Genomic DNA, 19,665 nt, shown 5'->3' on the forward strand with positions numbered 1-19,665 from the left:
TACTCCCCACCTGGAAATACTGGTGCTTTGCAACAGGAGAGGAAGACCTTGAAGAGAGTTCCCATCCTCCAAGGCCTATGAAAAAGGGTCACAGTAGGCCTCTGGATGTGTGCTTAATTAGAAGCCTGACCGTCAGGCCACAGCTATGAAGCTAATAGGCTTCTTTTAGAGAAAAGACTGAACATTAGTTGGCATGGAGTAGATTATGCTCCAAAATGTGGCTCCTAGGACTGTAGCCTCTTGTGCACTGGGGGTGGTAGCTATTTAAGAAATATTCCTCCATTGTTACAATCTTGTGGGACCTGCAACCTTAAATCCAACTGGCCACCAGAGCCCAGTGATCTAGATCTGTCCTCCGGGTGACTACTACAAAAAAAATCGGGATGCCAGAGGAGGGGACTAGTTAGTTCCTTTTCAGGAGAACCCAACAAGCCTAGCGAGGCAGCGCAGGGATGGCAATCCACCAGCCTCCATCTCTGGGGAGTACAGCAGCCAGCCCCTAGATGTCTGCGCAATTAGATGCCTCAACTTTCAGCCAACACTGCAGCTTCAGGAGATACCCCCCTTTCACATAAAGTCTGGGTGCCTCTCAATAGGCTGCCTCGGCCCTGGACCCTGTGGCAGGGCAGTCCAATATTTTAAGATCTGTTTCTCAGTTCACTACTTCAGAAGTTTGTGTGTCTCATCTATATAAGTCCAATTGTTTTCCTTTTTTAAAAATGATTTTTTCCCCATTATAGTTGGTTTACAGTGTTCTGTCAATTTTCTACTATACAACGAAGTGATCCAGTCACACACACATATATACATTCTTTTTCTCACATTATCCTCCATCATGCTCCATCACAAATGACTAGATATAGTTCCCAGTGCTATACAGCAGGATCTCATTGCTAATCCATTCCAAAGACAATAGTTTGCATCTGTTAACCCCAGATTCCCAATTCATCCCACTTGCTCCCCCTCCCCCTCAGCAACCACAACTCTGTTCTCCAAGTCCATGAGTTTTTTTTCTGTGGAAAGGTTTACTTGTGCCATATATTAGATTCCGGATATAGGTGATATCATATGGTATTTGTCGTTCTCTTTCTGACTTACTTCACTTAGTATGAGAGTCTCTAGTTCCATCCATGTTGCTGCAAATGGCATTATTTTGTTCTTTTTTATGGCTGGGTAGTATTCCATTGTGTATATACACCACATCTTCCTAACCCATTCATCTATCAATGGACATTTCAGTTGTTTCCATGTCTTGGCTATTGTGAATAGTGCTGCAATGAACATAGGGGTGCATGTATCTTTTTCAATGAAAGTTTTGTCTGGATATATTCTCAGGAATGGAATGGCTAGGTCATATGGTAGTTCTATATTTAGTTTTCTGAGGTACCTCCACACTGTTTTCCATAGTGGCTGTACCAATTTACCTTCCCACCAACAGTGTAATAGGATTCCCTTTTCTCCACACCCTCTCCAGCATTTGTTATTTGTGGCCTTATTAATGATGGCCATTCTGACTGGTATGAGATGCCAATGGTTTTTCAAAGCTACATGTTTTGGGGGCTCTTTTCTCAGTTGTAGGTATTCAAATTTAGGGTGTCCAATGAGAGTTCAAACCCTTTGATCCTCAAAGAGAATCTCTAGGATTGAGTTTTCCCCTGATTGTGGGTCACCTTGCTGGGGGTAGGAATTATGGTGAATTTCGGTCCTATCCTCTCCTACTCTCTTCGATGTAGAAACAGGAGATGACACTGTCCTATTTGTAGGAATCCTACTCTGGTTTGGGGGAGGATTTTTTCTCTGGGGAAACTGTTTTCTCTTTCGACATTTGTTCTACATCTACAATTAACATCTATATTTGTTCTACATCTACATTTGTTCTGCAATAGTCCTCCATCTATAAAATGTTGCCACAGATTTGGTTTGTCTGAGGGAAGACAAGAGTTCCGGTTCTTTCTCACTCACCATCTTGAACCAGAACCCTCATAAATAATTCTCTCAATTGTATGAAATTGCTGTAGATAATATCAGAGTCATCATTTTCCAAATATTGTTGCCAGAGCTGCTCCAGCTCTTTCCTCAAAACTCACTAGCTCTCAATTTTGGCAGGAGTCTCCTTGCTGAAAACTTGCTCACCCTCACCTTTAGCAGGAGTTGAAATAAATCTTTAAGGTAAAGAGTCCATCAATAAGAAAGGAAATTATAGACACCAAAAAAACCCCTGAGGGAAACAGCTGGGACCAAGGCAGTGACGAATCTGACCTCCAACTGACTCTGAGTCTCATTATACGTTGATTTTTTGTTATGTTAGCATAGAAAACAACACACCTACTGGTGCCTATAACTGGACATAAAAGAATAAAAGGATAAAGAGAGGGTGTCATGCCCCCCCTTGAAAACGCCTTGCCCTTTCCCCAGTAAACTAATGCATATGCCTCCCTGTCATTACTCTCATTCTTCCTCCTTTTTTGTCTTTACTCTTTCATATTCAATCCCTCTCACCCTGTGGGTGAAAAGTTGATTTGCGAATTTAGTTCCTTCTCCTCCTCTCTCTACCCGCTCAATAAAGCTTGTGCGGTGTAGATCTCACCTTAGGTCTCCCTATTCTGCTGCTCAAACAAAACAAAAATAGAACCTCCCCCTGCCCAGGCAGAGAACCTAGATGTAGTACAACTTAATTTGGTAATAGTAAGATTATAATGTTCTCTCTGATATATTTCACATTCATGCTACAACATAAATTTTATTATCCATACTACACAAATCAATTAAATTTTGTCTCACCTTTATCCTAAGATCCCAATTTCTGCATCATGACTTTAATTTGGCTCTGTCCTACATTTCCTATTACCTCCTGGACTTCTTCCTCTGACTCGTTGTTTAGCCTCATAGAGTTTGACTTTCTTCTTTTAAAAACTTCTATGCCCAGAATATTCTTCCTTATAGCTAACAGCTTATTTCTTGTTTTATCCTCCCGCATCTCCTTCCTCCAGTCTTTTGAGAGTTTAAAACTTTTGCTGTCCAAGCATCGCTTGACTTGTTTTCCCTGAAAAGTTTTCAGCAAGCTCTTTACATGACCAGATTCACTTTGTTCTTTTTCCTTTTTTTTTTTTTTTTTTTTGCTTTTAGGACCACACCTATGGCATATGTAAATTCTTGGGCTGGGGTCAAATTGGAGCTGCAGCTGCTGGCCTACACCACAGCCACAGCAACACAGGGTCTGAGCTGCATCTGTGACCTATGCCACAGCTTGCAGCAATGCTGGATCCTTAACCCACTGTGCGAGGCCAGGAATCAAACCCACATTCTCACGGATACTAGTTGGGTTCTTAACCTGCTGAGCTACAAAGGGAACTCCCAGATTCATTTCTTCTCTTTCAGTTCCCAACATAAGTTTTCCCTCATAGAAAATGTCCTAGACCACTTTATCAGAAAGTTTCTCCTCTTCTCATGTATTCCCTATTTTCTTCTTGTTGCTTATCATAGCTGTTTAAATTTTATTTATTCTTATGTCCATTTTTAAATTGTATGTCCCTGATGGGCTAATATAAGATATGCAGCCCTTTTCAATCGTGTTCACCATTTGTAAGACAAACTAACACAATATGTGTGACCCAGTACATGCTTTAAAAATTTACTAGATTGAATGAATGAATGAATTTCATCCCAAGATTCTGGTACACCACAGAAAGTCATTACCAACCTCCCTCCACTTTCTTTTGATACAACGGCACTGAAAATAGACACTCTTCCTACAATATCAAGTACTCATTACCTTTAATAAGCTTTAAAATAACTCATGCACTTAATTAAAATAGTCTTATTCAAGTTATATTGAAAGAAATTATACATCAAGGAAGGCTAGAAATACCTCCCAAAAGAAGACAAAGATTTCATAAAAAAAAAAAAAAAACAACTTACATTGCTTCAGGATTCATTATGCATATAGTTCCTGGACAGTAACAATTGTAGATGTCAATTTTGTATGTTAATCCCAGGCTAATTCCAATCAACTGTGCCAAAATAACTGAAAATGCCTCTAAGGTTATCATCTTTGGATACTAAATAGAAAAAGAAAACACACACAAATGTCTGCTTAAGTTGTTTTTTTCACCTTTAATCTTTTCAAGTAATTGTGTCCATATTACCTAAATGCATATACACAGAATATTAGTATACAGGCTCATCATTTTTTTAGAAATATAAAAAAAGTTGAATTTTGTTATTCTTTTTGAGTAACAATGCTTTCAGTTCAAATGACACTGACAAATAACAAAATAAGAGTAATATTATTGTACATTTTCATGACGCATACTGATTTAATTCTGATAAACTTAAAAATTTAATTGACAATCAGTTTTGACTTCAGCAATAGTTTTAGGAGAGTAAAAAAAATTTCTTTTCTAAAGATAGAATTCTTGTCTTAAAAAAATAAAACTTGAGAAGTAGTGATATAAGCAACACACAAAGCCCTAGTTAATAATCAATGATGTTTCTACTATCGTTATAGTTTTTCCTTATCCAGAATGTCATAGAGTTGGAATCATACAGTGTGGAGCCCTTTCAAATTGGCTTCTTTCACTAACCACTATGCATCTAAGTCTTCCAGTCTTTTAATTGCTTGATGGTTCATTTTTTCTTTTTTTGAATTTTTAAAATGTTTATTTTTTTGTCCTTTTTAGGGCTACAACTGTGGTGTATGGAAGTTCCCAGGATAGGGGTCGAATCAGAGCTGCAGCTGCTGGCCTACATCACAGCCACAGCAAAGCCAGATCTGAGCCGCATCTGCAACCTCCTCCACAGCTCACAGCAAGACTGGATCCTTAACCCACTGAGTGAGGCCAGGGATTGAACCCACATCCTCATGGATACTAGTCAGATTCTTAACCTGCTGAGCTATGACATGAACTCCCATGGTTCATTTTTTAAACCACTGAATATTATTCCTTGGGGTTATGGATTAACCACAGTTTCTTGATCCATTCACTGATTAAAGGACATCTTGGTTGCTTTCAATTTGGGGCAATTATAAACAAAGTTGCTATAGACAATCACGTCCAGGGGTTTGTGTGGATATATGTTTTCAACTAATTTTTGTGAATGTACAGTAGACAACTGCTGGGTCATATGGTAAAACTGTTGAATTTTATAAGACATTGCCAAACCGTCTAGCACAGTGACTCTACCATTCTATCCTATCAACAGAAATGAGAATTCCTATTGCTCCATGTCAATACAAAATTCAAGCTGCCATTATGGAAAACAGGATGGAGAGTCCTCAAAAAGTTTAAAATGAAATTATTATGTGATTTGGCAATTTCACTCCCTGGTATTCACCTTAAGAAAACAAGAGCTCTAATGGGCATAAGTCTTGAATTAACATTTCTCCAGAAATGATACATAAAACACTACAAAGCATATGAAAAGATGCTCAATATCATTGAGTCATAAAAATGCAGTCAAAAACACAATGTGATATCACCATACACACAACAACAACAAAAATTAACAACCGTTAGGATGTGATGAATAAAAAATATATAATGCGAAATGCTGGCGGGATTATAAAATGGTGCAACCACTACAGAAATCATGATTATGATTTCTGAGGATATTAAAAATTGAGATACCATATGACCCAGCCAAAATAACTGAAAGCAGTACCGCAAAGAGATTCTGCATTCCCAGTTGTAGCATTATTTCACAACAGCCAAGGTATGGAACCAAATTAAGTGGTCAGTGACAGATGAATGCATAAAAGAAATTTTTGTATATATGTATATAATATGTAATATTATATAATGTATATGTGATTCACATATACATAAATACCGTGAAATATTATCAAGCCATAAAAAGAGTGAAATCCTGGCATCTTCAACAAGACAGATGAACCTGGATGAACCTTCACTTCTAAGTGAAATAAGCCAGATGCAGAAAGACCAATGTTGTATGTGGGGCCTAAAAATCTAATACTCTCACAAGCAGAAAGTAGGATGATGGTTGCCAAGGTTCAAAGGTGTGGAAAATGGGACCGTTTCATCAAAGGGTACAAACTTTCATTTAAGCAAGATGAAAAGCTCTGAGGGTTTCTTTCACAAAATAGTAAATGGTCTTAACACTACAACAAATGCACTTAAAATAGTTAAGATGGTAAATTGTATGTAATGTATATTTTACCACAATAAAAAACCATTTTAACAATTATAGCACTTGAGACTTAAAGTCAAATATACAGCATTTTATAAAAACATAAATTTTATAAAAATGGCAGATGTACTCTATGTACTTTTGCTCCTTAAAGTGGAATTCAGCTTTCAAACTGTGATACAATTAATGAAGAGGTGGGACTAAAATGCATACCAGAGCAATTCCTGCAGCAAACTTGGGATTGCATGCCATTCCATGATATGTTGCTCCTATGTAATTAGGATGGTCCCTATAACTAAATAAGAAAAGTTTTCATGTGGATAAAAGCACTTTAAATTATTGATAACTTAATGACCTTTTAAGAATTGTATTCCCCAGTAAAGCTTTTTTCTCTAAGACATGAGTATTACATATCACGTCTAATGCTTTTAATCATTTTATATTTGGGTAATCTCTCAGAGTCCCTACAAAGTTAAGCTCTAAAGGCAACTTTAATATTATATGATATACAGCCCCAAATCCAGCAGTGCCTAGTGCTTCCCAAAATGAATCACCACCGTTGTCAACACTGGATAGGTGACATTCTAAGAGGTAGCATCAAGATAGCTTATTGCCATGATCTGCACATAGTAAACCCCCTTAGAGTGCATGGAAAGGAATGGACTGGAGGACAGAAAGCAAAAGAAACAATATGCAGCACAGTCACTAGGAAAATCAGAGATGAAATGCAACGTGTCGAGACTTTAGTCCTTTGTGAATTCTGCTCCTGAATGCCCATAGATTTATAAATGTCTTCCATACTGCTTAAGATCTTCAGAACCATGTTTTGGTTTCTATTTCCACCTAAAATAATCAAGTCAGAAAAAAAAAAAACCTATATAAAGACTCTTGAAAGATATAGTGCAAGCAGTTAAATAACTCCAGCTTAGGATAGAAACACCACGAGTCACCACATTCCTATATTCATGTTTTGTTAACCTAATCAGCTTTATACGGAATGATTGGATTTTGTTAACTTATGTTTTCTTTAATGTTAAAATAATGGATTCAATTACTGAGCTCAAAGAAAATTGTTAAAACCTTAGAGGCCCTAGGTTTTCCCAAGGCTTTTTATGTTTTCAGTTCTTCACAGTTCCACGGGTAAGCAGCTCACTCTGACGATGATGTTTTTCACAGCTTGCATTTTTGCCAATTCAGTACTCACAGAATCTTCTTTGGAGGAGTCTTGTCATTATAAATAATGAGCTTTGGATATAATTTTGTTAGTTAACTCACAAATAATTTGATACACCTTATACCAGTGAAAATAAATTACTTACATCAACAAGTATGCCATATCATGGGACCTTTGAAATAATTTCTTTTCTTTCCATGACACAAATTTTTGTAGCATTTCATTAGCGTCCCCATTAGTTAAAATCTGATTTTTATCTGACCAGAGCTCCAGAGAAGTTAACATAACAGTCATTTTAAGCTGGGAAAACATCTGAAAACACGAGATATATTGTTTTAGATAGTCCTAAACATAATGTTATATCTCTAAATGTAATGCTAATACATTTGATTGACTACTTTGGGGAGACAAAATCAACCAGTGGATGATACTTTTTACAAAAGTGCATATGCTGTTTGTTCAAATGATGCTACTGTATTAACAGTAACGCTCCTTACTGAAACATGAACATCAATACTTACATTGTTGATAAGACTAAAGACATAGACAATTTTCTCAGACGCAAGTGCCACTTCAGAGCCCATATAATCATACTGAAAGACAAAATGTACTTCTTAGTCACTAGTGAAAATGACTAAACTGATACATTTCATGGATCTAAAAATGTGAAAATAATGCAGTGCTCAAGTGAAAGGTCAAAAGTAGAATCAAGATTTGTCAAGGGCTTCATAAGTTTTAGGTGTAAACCTAGGGAATGTATATATTAGTCAATACTATTAAAATATGATGGTTGTGATTTTCTTCCTCTTTACACACACAGGTAGTCATTTAGGATCAAAAGTTAAGGTTCCAAGATTGCAAAAGCCATAAGGATAAGAACCAAGACTCTCATCTCTAACTGAATTCCTAAGTCTTTTTTTTTTTGGTCTGCTACAGAGGGCTGCCATCTTTTGTCTTCACTCCAGTAAGACAACATGAACTCCTGGCCTGCAGAGTTTGAAATGATATATTTCATTAATATATGATAAAACATTGCAAAACTATAATATAAAATAAAATAAAGCCAAATGAACATATACATACATGTATTTATATATTAAAACCAACCAATGTCTATACATAATTTATTTCCTGCTAAAAAAAATTACAGATACTTTTGAATTATTTTATCCATCATAATTTCTGGAGTTACTTTTATAAAAGTTACCGAAAGGTCACAATATTTCCTTTCATTAAAAAAATTAAAACATCATGACACTCATGCAAAGCATCACTGATAATGGACAAAGCAGGTTTTTTAATTTGCTGCCCATATGTCTTTGCTAAAATTAGTTGCATAAACAAAAAGTTCCAAAATCAAATTAGTGTTCTAGGAGTTCCTGTTCTGGCTCCGCAGAAACAAATCTGACTACTACCCATGAGGACGCAGGTTTGATCCCTGGCCTTGCTCAGTGGGTTAAGGATCTGGCATTGCTGTGAGCTGTGGTGTAGGTCACAGATGTGGCTTGGATGTGGCATTGCTGTGGCTGTGACGAAGGCCAGAAGCTTCAGCTCCAATTCCACCCCTAGCCTGGGAACCTCCCTATGCTGTGGGTGTAGCCCTAAAAAAGACAAAAAAAAAAAAAATATATAGTGTTCCTATGAATTAGTCTTTCCCCTTTTAAAATATGGAACTTCTAGACAACCCAAGCAATTATAAGGCATAAAATAATCTTATCAAAGATAGTAGTAATAAGAAGGATCTTCAATTTAGTAATAATGAAAATAGCTTGTTTTAAAATGGAAATCGATTTAACAAAGAGTTTCACCACAATTTGGGCTGGATCCAGAAGTATATGCAACTAGTCAATAATTCACAGAGCAACAGAATCTTCTCTTAAGTACAAAGTTATACATTATAGCTAGAATTCTACACTGATTGGGAACTCAATACCATAAATGTTGGTTTCCTTATGCCAATGTAAAGGCAAATGATGACAGTTTTTACAGTGAAATAAATATTTTGAAAAGAGTAAAATATATCTGCATTGCAAACAATTAATGATTCTTTTATGTATACCCTTTCAATTTTAATACAAAAAGATAAAATGAAATACATCAATAATGCATACCAAGGCTTTATCCATAATGACTTGAATTTTCAGAATTCTTTTCAACAGCACCTCTGATTTTTTCTGCAAAACAAAGAGCATGAATTAAATAGAACATTAAAAAGTCCTTCTGTGTTGTAGTTATCATGTACATTATACTGTTTTATACATACATCTACAGACACATACAGATGGATAGACAGAGAGAGATACCTAAAAGATATAGATATTAGAAAAATAAGAGGATCGATACTGAGTAAATGAGCAGGAGAGATTATGAATAAAAATGTTAAGAACAAATCAGAAGCTTTTATCTGATATTCTTGATAATTAGAACCCTCGAAAAAGTGGAGTTCCTGTCGTGGTTCAGCTGAAACCAATCTGACTAGCATCCATGAGGACGCAGGTTCCATCCCTGGCCTTGCCCAGTGGGTCAAGGATCCGGTGTTGCTGTGAGCTGTGGTATAGGTTGCAGACTTGGCTCGGATCTGGCATTGCTGTGGCTGTGGTGGAGGATGGCAGTTACAGCTCCAATTGGACCCCTAGTCTGGGAACTTCCATATGCTGTGCATGTGGCTCTAAAAAGCAAAAAAAAAAAAAAAAAAAAGAATCCAACTAGGAACCACAAAGTCCTTAGCACCTTTGTGGATAATAATCTGGGCAACAGCACAGGGGTTTACCTGATCCATTTGGTCCTGTTGTTCTACATGTACACACTGACATTAATAACACAATACGTATCACCATAGCAGGGGTCAGCAAACCACGGCCCATGTGACCACCTGCTTCGTAAAAAACCTTTTATGGGAACAGAGCCACACCCACTTGTTTCTATTGTGTCTATGCCGATTTAATGCTACAAAGGCTGAGGGAAGTAGAGGCGATGGATGACATGGCCCACAAATTTACTATCTGGCTCCTTAGGAAAAAGGTAACATGAGTCCTTCATCTTGTTCTCTTTTTCAAAACGGTTTGACTCTGCTAGGATATTTGCCTATACTTAAGCGAGAACTATTTTCTACAAAAACATTTGCTGGAATTCTGACTGGGATTACGCTGAATTGACTGATCAATTAGGGAGAAATGAACATCTTTCTTTTGTTCCTGTGACTTAGCTAGACTCTCTTATTAGTCCTGAGAGCTTTGACGGAGAGTCTATAGCACTTTCTATGGGCAGAAGCAGGTCACTAAAGAAAGAGGATTATTTTTTCCTTTCAAAAATGTACACCCTTTATTATTACTGTTTTTGCAACCACAGTATCTAGGAACTCCAGTAAAATGCTGACTGTAAGTAGTGAAGGCAGACAAGCTTGCTTTATTCCTAATCTCAGGGGTCATTTTAATCAGTTGGGGCTATAACAAATATACCATAGATGAGATGGATTAAGCAACAAACATATATTTCTGACATTTCTAGAGCCTGGAAAGTTCAAGATCAAGGCATCAGCAGATGTGGTCTGTGTTGCTGCTGTGGCTCGGTGGCCCGTGAACTTCCACATGCCCCCCCCCCCAAAAAAGAAAGAATTAGAACAAATTCTCCAAGGTTACCATATCATCTAGACAATGAGATCTGAGACAATTTCTTGCCTCTATTCTAATTTTAAATTTTTTATCAAAATAAAAACTTTTTAAAAATGCATGCAAAAAAATGCATGTCAAAAATGTTGCCATAATAACAATCAGCAAATTTAGTACCATTATATTATTAGGATGCAAATTCACTAACAGTCCTGTGCATACCTGCATAAAAATAATTGCAATTAGGAAAACTATAATTTTGATTTTTGATTTACAAGTTTATATCTATTACATTTTCTAAACATTATAGGGCTAAACAAAAATATATTAAAAATGAATATCACACAAGAGGTTGTTTTATTATAATTGATATCGATTTAAAATTGTTTTCCATAAGTAACAAATTTCAATGTTTCATAAAAGGGGTTACTTACTTCTGATTTCACAAGGATTTTGAAGGGCTGAGCTGCAAACTGGGTTGTAGAATAATTTCTTGCTATTGGAGAAAAATCACTTTTATTATTCTTTATCTGATAAATTATATGCTCATATGTAGCTGAAGATTCCAATGGTTCAATTCCATAACTGATGTTCTCGAATTGCAATAATCCCCTGAATATTTAAATACATAAAAGGAAATTAAAAATATAGATTTATCAGTGGTAAACATAAATCAACATTAAATAAAAACTTTATATAGATATTTTATAGTGGTCTTTGTAGTCTAATAGCTAAGAATCATCTCATCTTACTGGATTAACTTTCAAAACTAACTTTATACATTCTTCTATATATTATAGCATTTAAGAGTCATTGGAGTTCAGAGTTCCCGTCGCACAGCAAAAATGAATCCATCTAGGAACCATGAGGTTGTGTGTTCAATCCCTGGCCTTGCTCAGTGGGTTAAGGATCCCCCGTTGCCATGAGCTGTGGTGTAGGTCGCAGACACGGCTCGGATCCTGCATTGCTGTGGCTCTGGCATAGGCCAGTGGCTGTAGGTCTGATAAGACCCCTAGCCTGGGAATCTCCATATGCCATGGGGGCGGCCCTAAAGAGACAAAAAAAAAAAAAAAAGAGTCACTGGAGTTCTAGTGTGGCTCAGAAATAAATAAACCTCATACTAGTGGTAGCTTTTTCTGAATCAATTTTGAGACTGCAAACCTAGGAGACAGACAAAGAAAATAGGGAACATGATAAAAAGATAAGCAGGAAAAGAAAATAGATCAGAAGAAACTCAGTGAAAGTATTGTCTTTGCCTTCCCTGGACCCTTCAAGGAATTTCTGAAACTGAAAAAGGTACACAGGATTGTAATCACATACATCTCCAGAATATGCCATTACCTGAGTCCGGAACAGGTGCTAAGTGTCACAACTGAATTCGGAATCTCTCCGGCATACCCTTGATAAAAGCAATGACCCTACACGGGAGCGTATAAAGATACATTCATGAATGACTTGAAAATCAAAGTTTCAGTTTTATCCTTACTTCCTAGACATCAGCAAACATTCAGACTTAGCCACTACCATGAAATTCTTTACCAGATGGTCCACTTCCTTGTTATCTACCTACAATCTCCAACTCTTGACCCTCTTCTGCCCAGAAATAATCACAACTCCCATCCTCTACCACATGAATCTTGCTATATATAATTCTAAGCTTTTGATGACATCTCTCTGATCTGCATCTTTTCTTTCTTAGCCCCATTCCCTGAACATGTAGAGTCTATAAATGCTACTTCAATGTAATTACCAACATTAATTTGACTTCAACAGTGAACATTTCATTGAATTTTTTTCTGCTTGCCCACTGATTGACACTTCACTATTTTCTCCTTGATATCTCACCATGTTGATCATCCTTAGTTCAAACTCTCCTCTCCATGGACTTTTACAACAGTGATATCCATGGACTTTTTACAACCAGTGATACTTTTTTTCAGTGAATATTTCCTTCTCTTCCCTTAGAGGCCTAGTAATATCTAGAATCAGTCTTGTTCCTTTGTTAATTCCATGCCATGAAAACTTTGGTGTCATCATACTATTGTTTAGGAATGTGCTCATGTGTCATTAGCCCCCAGACACACAGCTCCATCAGTAACCATGCACTTATCTCAATACTGGGCTTGCCTCCTATCTCCCACCCACTGACAGTGGCAGAGCATACCATGCTCCAGGCCAAGCAACAGCAGCAACCACATATGCCTGTACTGGTGCCAGCAAAATATGCCACAAGTCTTCACAAAGATGTAGAGTGTGAAACCAGGTCCCGACTCTTTACCCTGAAGCAGAGAGCATTCCAGTCTCTGTACCCCCTGGCCTTGCACCCAGTAGGAGCAAATGATCCTCAATAACTTAGGGGTATTAGTAAGTCCCAATACCCCTAACTTGAAGCAGCAAAAAGCAGCCTAGATGGGAACTTTTCTCACCCAGGGGCCCTATCAGAGACAGAGCGAGAAGCATATTAATATCCAATGGGTCTTTCATCACCCAACATCACCTACCAATACAAGGTGGCTCAGGAAAAGAAACTTTTACTGCCATAGGCTGCACTGGCAGAGATCCAATGAGCTCCAGCAGAGCCAGGAGAATAAAGCACAAGAGAATAACACTAAAAGCACAACAAAGCTAAATTCTCACAAGAAGAACAGACCACACGAAATCTGAACTTACATCTGGGTGACTTCCTTCAACAATGTCAAGGACTCACATGAAAACTACACACTACGCCAAGAACCAAAAACATGACAACAAAATGAGAAAAGGCAACCAGACGATGCCAACATTTGAGATGAGCCATTTGTTGGAACTATTGGATGGATTTTAAGGCAGCTGTGATAATATCACCTCAGTGAACAATTGCAAATTATCCTAAAAAAATAGAAAGAAGAGAAAATCTAAGAAAAGGAATAGAAACCATTAAAAAGAACAAGTAATATATATTAAAGCTGAAAAACACAATAAACAAACACTCAAAACAAAAATTCCCTAGAAATGGTGAACTTCCTCAACATTATAAAGAATATATTAAAAAACAAAACAAAAACAAAAATGGCAGCTAACATTTCCCTTAGTGGTGAATGACTGAATATTTTTTTTTTATAGGGGATGAGGAAAATTGTGAGGATATCTGCCATCAGTATTGTTACTTGATAGCATACAAGTAATTGTAGCAAGGCCAGTGAGGCAAAGAAAAAAGGCAACAAGTATACAGATTGAAAAAGAAGAAAAAAGAAGTCCACATTTGTAAAAGACATGACTAATTAAGGAGACATTTTCAAAGGATCCATTAAAAAAAACAAAACAAAACAAAACACTGGTATGGAATTAATATGTGCCTTCTGCAAGTTAGTAAGGATCCAAAATCAACACAAACAAGCTGCATTTCTAGATAACAACAACCATGTGCAAACTGAAATTAAAATAAAATACCACTTACAAGTGCACCAAAGAAACTGAAATACTTTGGAATAAACTTACAAACATATGCACAGGATCTGAATGCTAAAAATATAAAATGCTAAAGAACAACAGTTTTAAAAAGACAAAATGAATGGAGAGCCTTTCTTCATTCATGGATTGGAAAAATCAACAGAATAAAGAGAAAGATGTCCATTCTCCCCACATTGATTTTTGGTTGAATGATATCAGTCCCAATGCTAGCAAGGTTGTTCATACACATAGGGTAGTTTAGTCTATAATTTACAAGAAAAAGAAAAACATCTAGAATAATGTAAAAATGTTGACAAAGAATAATAAAGTGGGAGGAATCCCTGTAGTCTCCAAAAATGCTGACTAGGCAGGCAAACTGACAGTAGGAGATTGGCAGAAGGATAGACACATAGAAGTCACGCACAGAATAAAGAACCTGGAGTTATATCCACATAAATACGGCCCCCTCCCCTGGATTTTTTGATGGTGATGCCAGAGCAGCTCAATTGCACAAAGAACAGCCCTTTTAGAAACAGTTTTGGAACAATTACACAGCCCTAGTCAAAGGGATAAATGCTGATCCAAGTATCACACTTTATACAAGATCGTCTCAAGTGAACACACCATGACATGTAAATAAAACTGTAAGATTTAGGGCAAGAAAACACATGCCATCTTCAGGAATTCTAGAACTACACAAATTTATTAGGTTTGATAGCCAAATTACCATTCCTAAAAGGGAAAGATGATAGATTAGCTCTGATTAAAATTTTAAAATTCTCACCAATGAGAGACCTTATAATGATGACGAAAGGACAAATTACAAACTGGGACAAAATATGTGCAAACCTCATCTGGCAAAGGACTTAGAATATATGAACTGCTCAAGAAACAGCACGGAAGGAAACAACCAATCCAACTAGAAAACAGGTAAAAGACATTAACAGATACTTCACAAAAGGAGACAAACAAGTACATGAAACTCTATTCAGCATCATTAGTCATCACAGAAATGTGGGCCAAAATGACACGAGATAAATTTCACATCTATCATAATGGCTAAAATTCAATTTTAAATTTAAATGCCAAAACAATGGCAATATGTAGATAGTCTTTTATCTCTCATGCATTGCCAGTAGAAAGTTCACAAGGGTACGGCCACTCTGGAAAAATCAATTGGGAATCTCTTTCAAAAACAAATATACGTTCACCATATGATCTGGCAATGATATTCCTGGGCATGTATTCCAGGGAAATTAAAAAAAAAAATCACTGCCACACAACGAACTGCACATGAATGTTCACAGAGCATTATTTTCAATCCCTAAAGACTGCAAAGAGCCCAAATCTCTCTCAATTGGTGAAGTGGGAGAATAACTAAACCTGGTGTTTCTGTGTGGGAGAGTGGTTGTTTAGGAATCCAAGGTTTAAGAATCGATTTCACGCGATTGAGATATTCTCTTACTTCTCTCAATTTTGATAAGTTGTACTTTTCCAGGAAGTTGTCCATTTCACCTAAATCATCAAATTTATTGGCATAAAGCTCTGATAATACTCCAAAATGTCATTTTATTTTCTGTATGACTAGAAATATCTCCTTTCACCCCTAATATTGGTTGGGTTTGCTTTTGATCTAAACAAGTCTTACCAGGGGTTATTGATTGTATTAGTCCCAAATAACTACATTCAGAGCTTCACTTGTGCCATTCTTTTTCCTTTCTCTATCTCTTGGATTTCTGAACTGACCGCATTATTGCCTTCCTTGACTAGGTTTTAACCTTTTAGAGAGTATCTCGGTTTGTACTGGAAAACACAAAAGTAAGGGTCAAGCTCCTTCATCCTCTCCTTGCCAGGTTTTAGGCTCTGAAGTAGAGAATGGGGTGGTAAGAGCATCGCTTACTCTGGAACTTGATCTTTCCTCCTAAAGCTGAGCCTTTCCATCTCAGGTGAATGCCTGGGGTTTTAGCAGGGCCACTCGACCCTGCCTAGGCTGAAAATCCAACACCTCCCAGCACTCATTCATCTTTAGTATTATCTCCACCTGACATTCTACCTTTAAGGAGACTCTTAATCTCCACATATGCAGCCTAATCCTTAGTCAAGGAAACAAGGATGATTCCTCTCCCCTGAAAAAAACCTGCATCCCATAGCCCCTCTTTATCTCTGGTCCTATGTCCTGCAAGTTCCAACTGCTTCAGCAGCCTTGAAATCCAAATGCTTAGAGAGGCCTGCTTGGTTCCACCCTTGGGCTACAGTTCAGACATATTATATCCCAACCAGAGGGCTCGGTTCAATGTGAGACTCGCTTTCTTTCTGTAAGAGAGAAAATCCTGATTTGGTTTTTAATTGTCAAGTGCCTGAAGACAAGTGCCTCACAGATTCTGTCCGGCTTTCTTCTTGTGGAAGATGAGAAAGACAAATATACCTGCTACCATATTAGAAATTTTCATTCTCTCCCAATGGCAACATCACAACAGAATCAGACCAGTCACTCATATTTGCCTCTTCCCAATCACCTATTCTGGCAAACTAAGTGTCTGACACTAAAGCTAACTTTCTCACATATTTTGACTGTTTCTTGACTCCTCTCTGCATTTTGGAATAGAATTCAAATTCTTGTGTTTCCCATGTAAGCCTATTTAGATTCCGTAGCCAATATGCTTTTGCAAGTTCACTTTCCTGTGCTCTTTCTATGAAGGGGTTCCCCCTGTTCCCTCCACTGCTCAGGTCCTATGGTACTGCCATCAACATCTCTCCCTGTGTTTAGTGGCTTCTTAGCTCCTTTTCCCGCTTTTTTTTCCCCTTCTCAAACTCTTACTAATACTTCCAGATGTTTATATGACCTTTTCAGGTAACTGATTCCTGAGTTCTCAGTTTAAAAAGTAGTTGTTCTATTCAACATGCTTTCATAGCAACTGCCACATTATATTGGGGTTTGTGATCAATCTGTTTGCCCAATAATTCTGTGCAGTATAAAACATTATTCTTCTTCCCACCAATGGCCTCCTTCACTCCAGAAAAATATCAATCTACACAACATAAAGTAAAACTTACCTTTATAAATGAAGAATCTGGATACAGTACCCCTGACTTGTTGTATGAATATACCAGGAAATTAGAGTCTAAAAATGACCTAATCAACCAAAATAAGAATACTTCACATAAGAATAGCATTAGCAAAAGTAACTTACAGAATCATGAGATTAAGCAAATTTACTTCCCATTTGATAAACTCAAATATGCAAAAATTTATTGGGCTTTTTTCTCGATTATCAAGCTTGCTTTCTGATAGCATAGTATGCACAGGAGAGAAAATAATAACCAGGATAACCAAATACCCGTGTGGTCACTGTCATGACACAGACTAATGTCCAGTACGTTCAAGTCTTCCAGATTCCCACAGCAAAGTTTTCTTGTATATTCAGCCATCAATATGTCTCATGGCGTAAATCTGTTAAAGTTAGCTAACAAATAGCCATGGATCGATAAACAAAAAAAGTGATTATTTGATTAATTTGTTTTCATGAAGTTACACTGTGTTTATAAAAAACAAGCAAAGAAACAAAAAACCTCCAGATTCCCAGGGTCTTAAAATGATAACGAATGTTTTTCACAAGGTTACTGCAGGTTCAGCTCCATACTGCCTCCATTCTGGGACCTAGGCAAAGGCATGGTCCCTTCATGAAATAGGCTTTTTTTCATAGTAGGAGGAGGAAAATTGTAGAAGAGAGTTCTTAAAACCTTTGCTTATACGTGGGATTCTAGGGTTTTGCCCAAATTTCCTAACTTAAGTTACTTCCGTGGAAAACCTGATATAAACATATGAAGCTCTATTCTTCTTACAAAATAGATGGTGATTATCATGGAACAATCTAACACCGTTATTTATTATAGGGATGAGACAGGCTGGAACCTGGGACCTGGGACCCTTGGCTGCAGTGCTTGCAACTGGACAAATGTCTCCTGGAGGGGAACAGAATACAAAGGAATGCAAAACCCTGCATACATGAGCAGTCTGGGCAATTATGAACAATAAGATACAAAAAGGTCACAAACCAACTGCTACTTCTAAGGTGCCAGGAGCAAAAGCAGGGGACTGTGCATGATCCCTGAACACAACACCACCAAGGGGGTGGGTGGACCACCTATCCACCCCCACTTTCACTCCACTGAAGGAACCAGCCTGCCCCCCTTGTAGAGGGAGCAAGGGAACTGGTACTTGGTCTCGCCCCCTCCTGCCTCAGAACAGTCCCAACGAAGTCTTGCTTGAATGCCTCCTCTGACCACTTACCAATTTCTATTGATTAAAGAGTCCAAGGATCCTAATCCATATCAGGATTAGGGGCTTTCTTAAGGATTCCAAACACCAAGACACATTTGAAGACCAGGATGGAAGTGAAACTAGAGCATTAACAAAGTATGCTTTTCACCACTGCTTTCCTTTTCATATCTCCTCTCACTATTTTTCTCTAGCTATTTTTATTGATGGGTAACTGATTCACAACGCTGTGTTAATTTCAGATGCACAGCAAAGTGATTCAGTTATAGATGTGGATACAGATTAAGTCTTTTTCAGAGCCTTTTATCATACTCTGTGAAGTAAGTCAGAGAAAGACAATATCCTATGAAGTCAATATCGTTAATATGTGGAATTTAAAACAAGTGATATGAATGAACATATTTACAAAACAGAAATAGACTCAGACTTAGGAAACAAAAGGGGAAAGGGGGTCAGGGAGGGAGGGATGAATTAGAAGTTTGGGATTAACGGATACACACTACTATAGATAAAATAGATAACAACGACCTACTATATATAGCACAGTGAACTATATTCAATATCTTGCAATAACTTTTTCCTCTCATTTCTGAAAACTCTTCCTTCAATTCAAATAAAAAAACCAGAGAGCTTTCCAGAGAAAAACTATTTGTCAGTTTATAGTATTCCATATATATTCAAGGAAAAACTCAAGAAATGGGCTGAGATGGTTTAGGTGCAAGCATCTAGGACACGAATTCTGGAATAGCGACAGAGCCACATTTTAAGAACTCTAAGCACATAAACTGAGGTGGTAGAATTTGAATCCAGAAGCAGATCCCAGGAAGAAGTTAGAGGTAAAAAAAAAAAAAAAAAAAAAAAAAACCTTAACAGATATTTGACAAGCACTGTTAAAAGAATACAAATTTAGTTTGCAAGTTCATTTTTCTTGTGCCCTTCTCCAAAAGCAGACTTTTTGCTTTACATGAAACAGCAAAACAGTCTGACTTTGTCAATGACATAATGAAAATACTAAGAGAACACTGAAA

At 37.2% G+C, this 19,665-nt stretch overlaps 1 protein-coding gene across 1 annotated transcript in view; it reads right to left on the reverse strand.

The window, feature by feature from the left end:
- ADAM3A (ADAM metallopeptidase domain 3A (cyritestin 1)) overlaps nt 1-19,665 on the reverse strand; it is a gene marked incomplete at its 3' end in the record, with an annotated part of 77,400 nt that overhangs the window by 42,980 nt on the left and 14,755 nt on the right. Inside the window, 8 exon segments of the mRNA NM_001097513.1 lie at nt 3,919-4,058; nt 6,361-6,442; nt 7,467-7,633; nt 7,843-7,914; nt 9,433-9,495; nt 11,364-11,541; nt 12,271-12,347; nt 17,413-17,491. Of these exon segments, the coding sequence (NP_001090982.1) occupies nt 3,919-4,058; nt 6,361-6,442; nt 7,467-7,633; nt 7,843-7,914; nt 9,433-9,495; nt 11,364-11,541; nt 12,271-12,347; nt 17,413-17,491 (858 nt within the window).

The sequence above is a fragment of the Sus scrofa genome, chromosome 17 (assembly GCF_000003025.6).
Source record: "Sus scrofa isolate TJ Tabasco breed Duroc chromosome 17, Sscrofa11.1, whole genome shotgun sequence".
In the NCBI taxonomy this organism is placed as follows: domain Eukaryota; kingdom Metazoa; phylum Chordata; class Mammalia; order Artiodactyla; family Suidae; genus Sus; species Sus scrofa.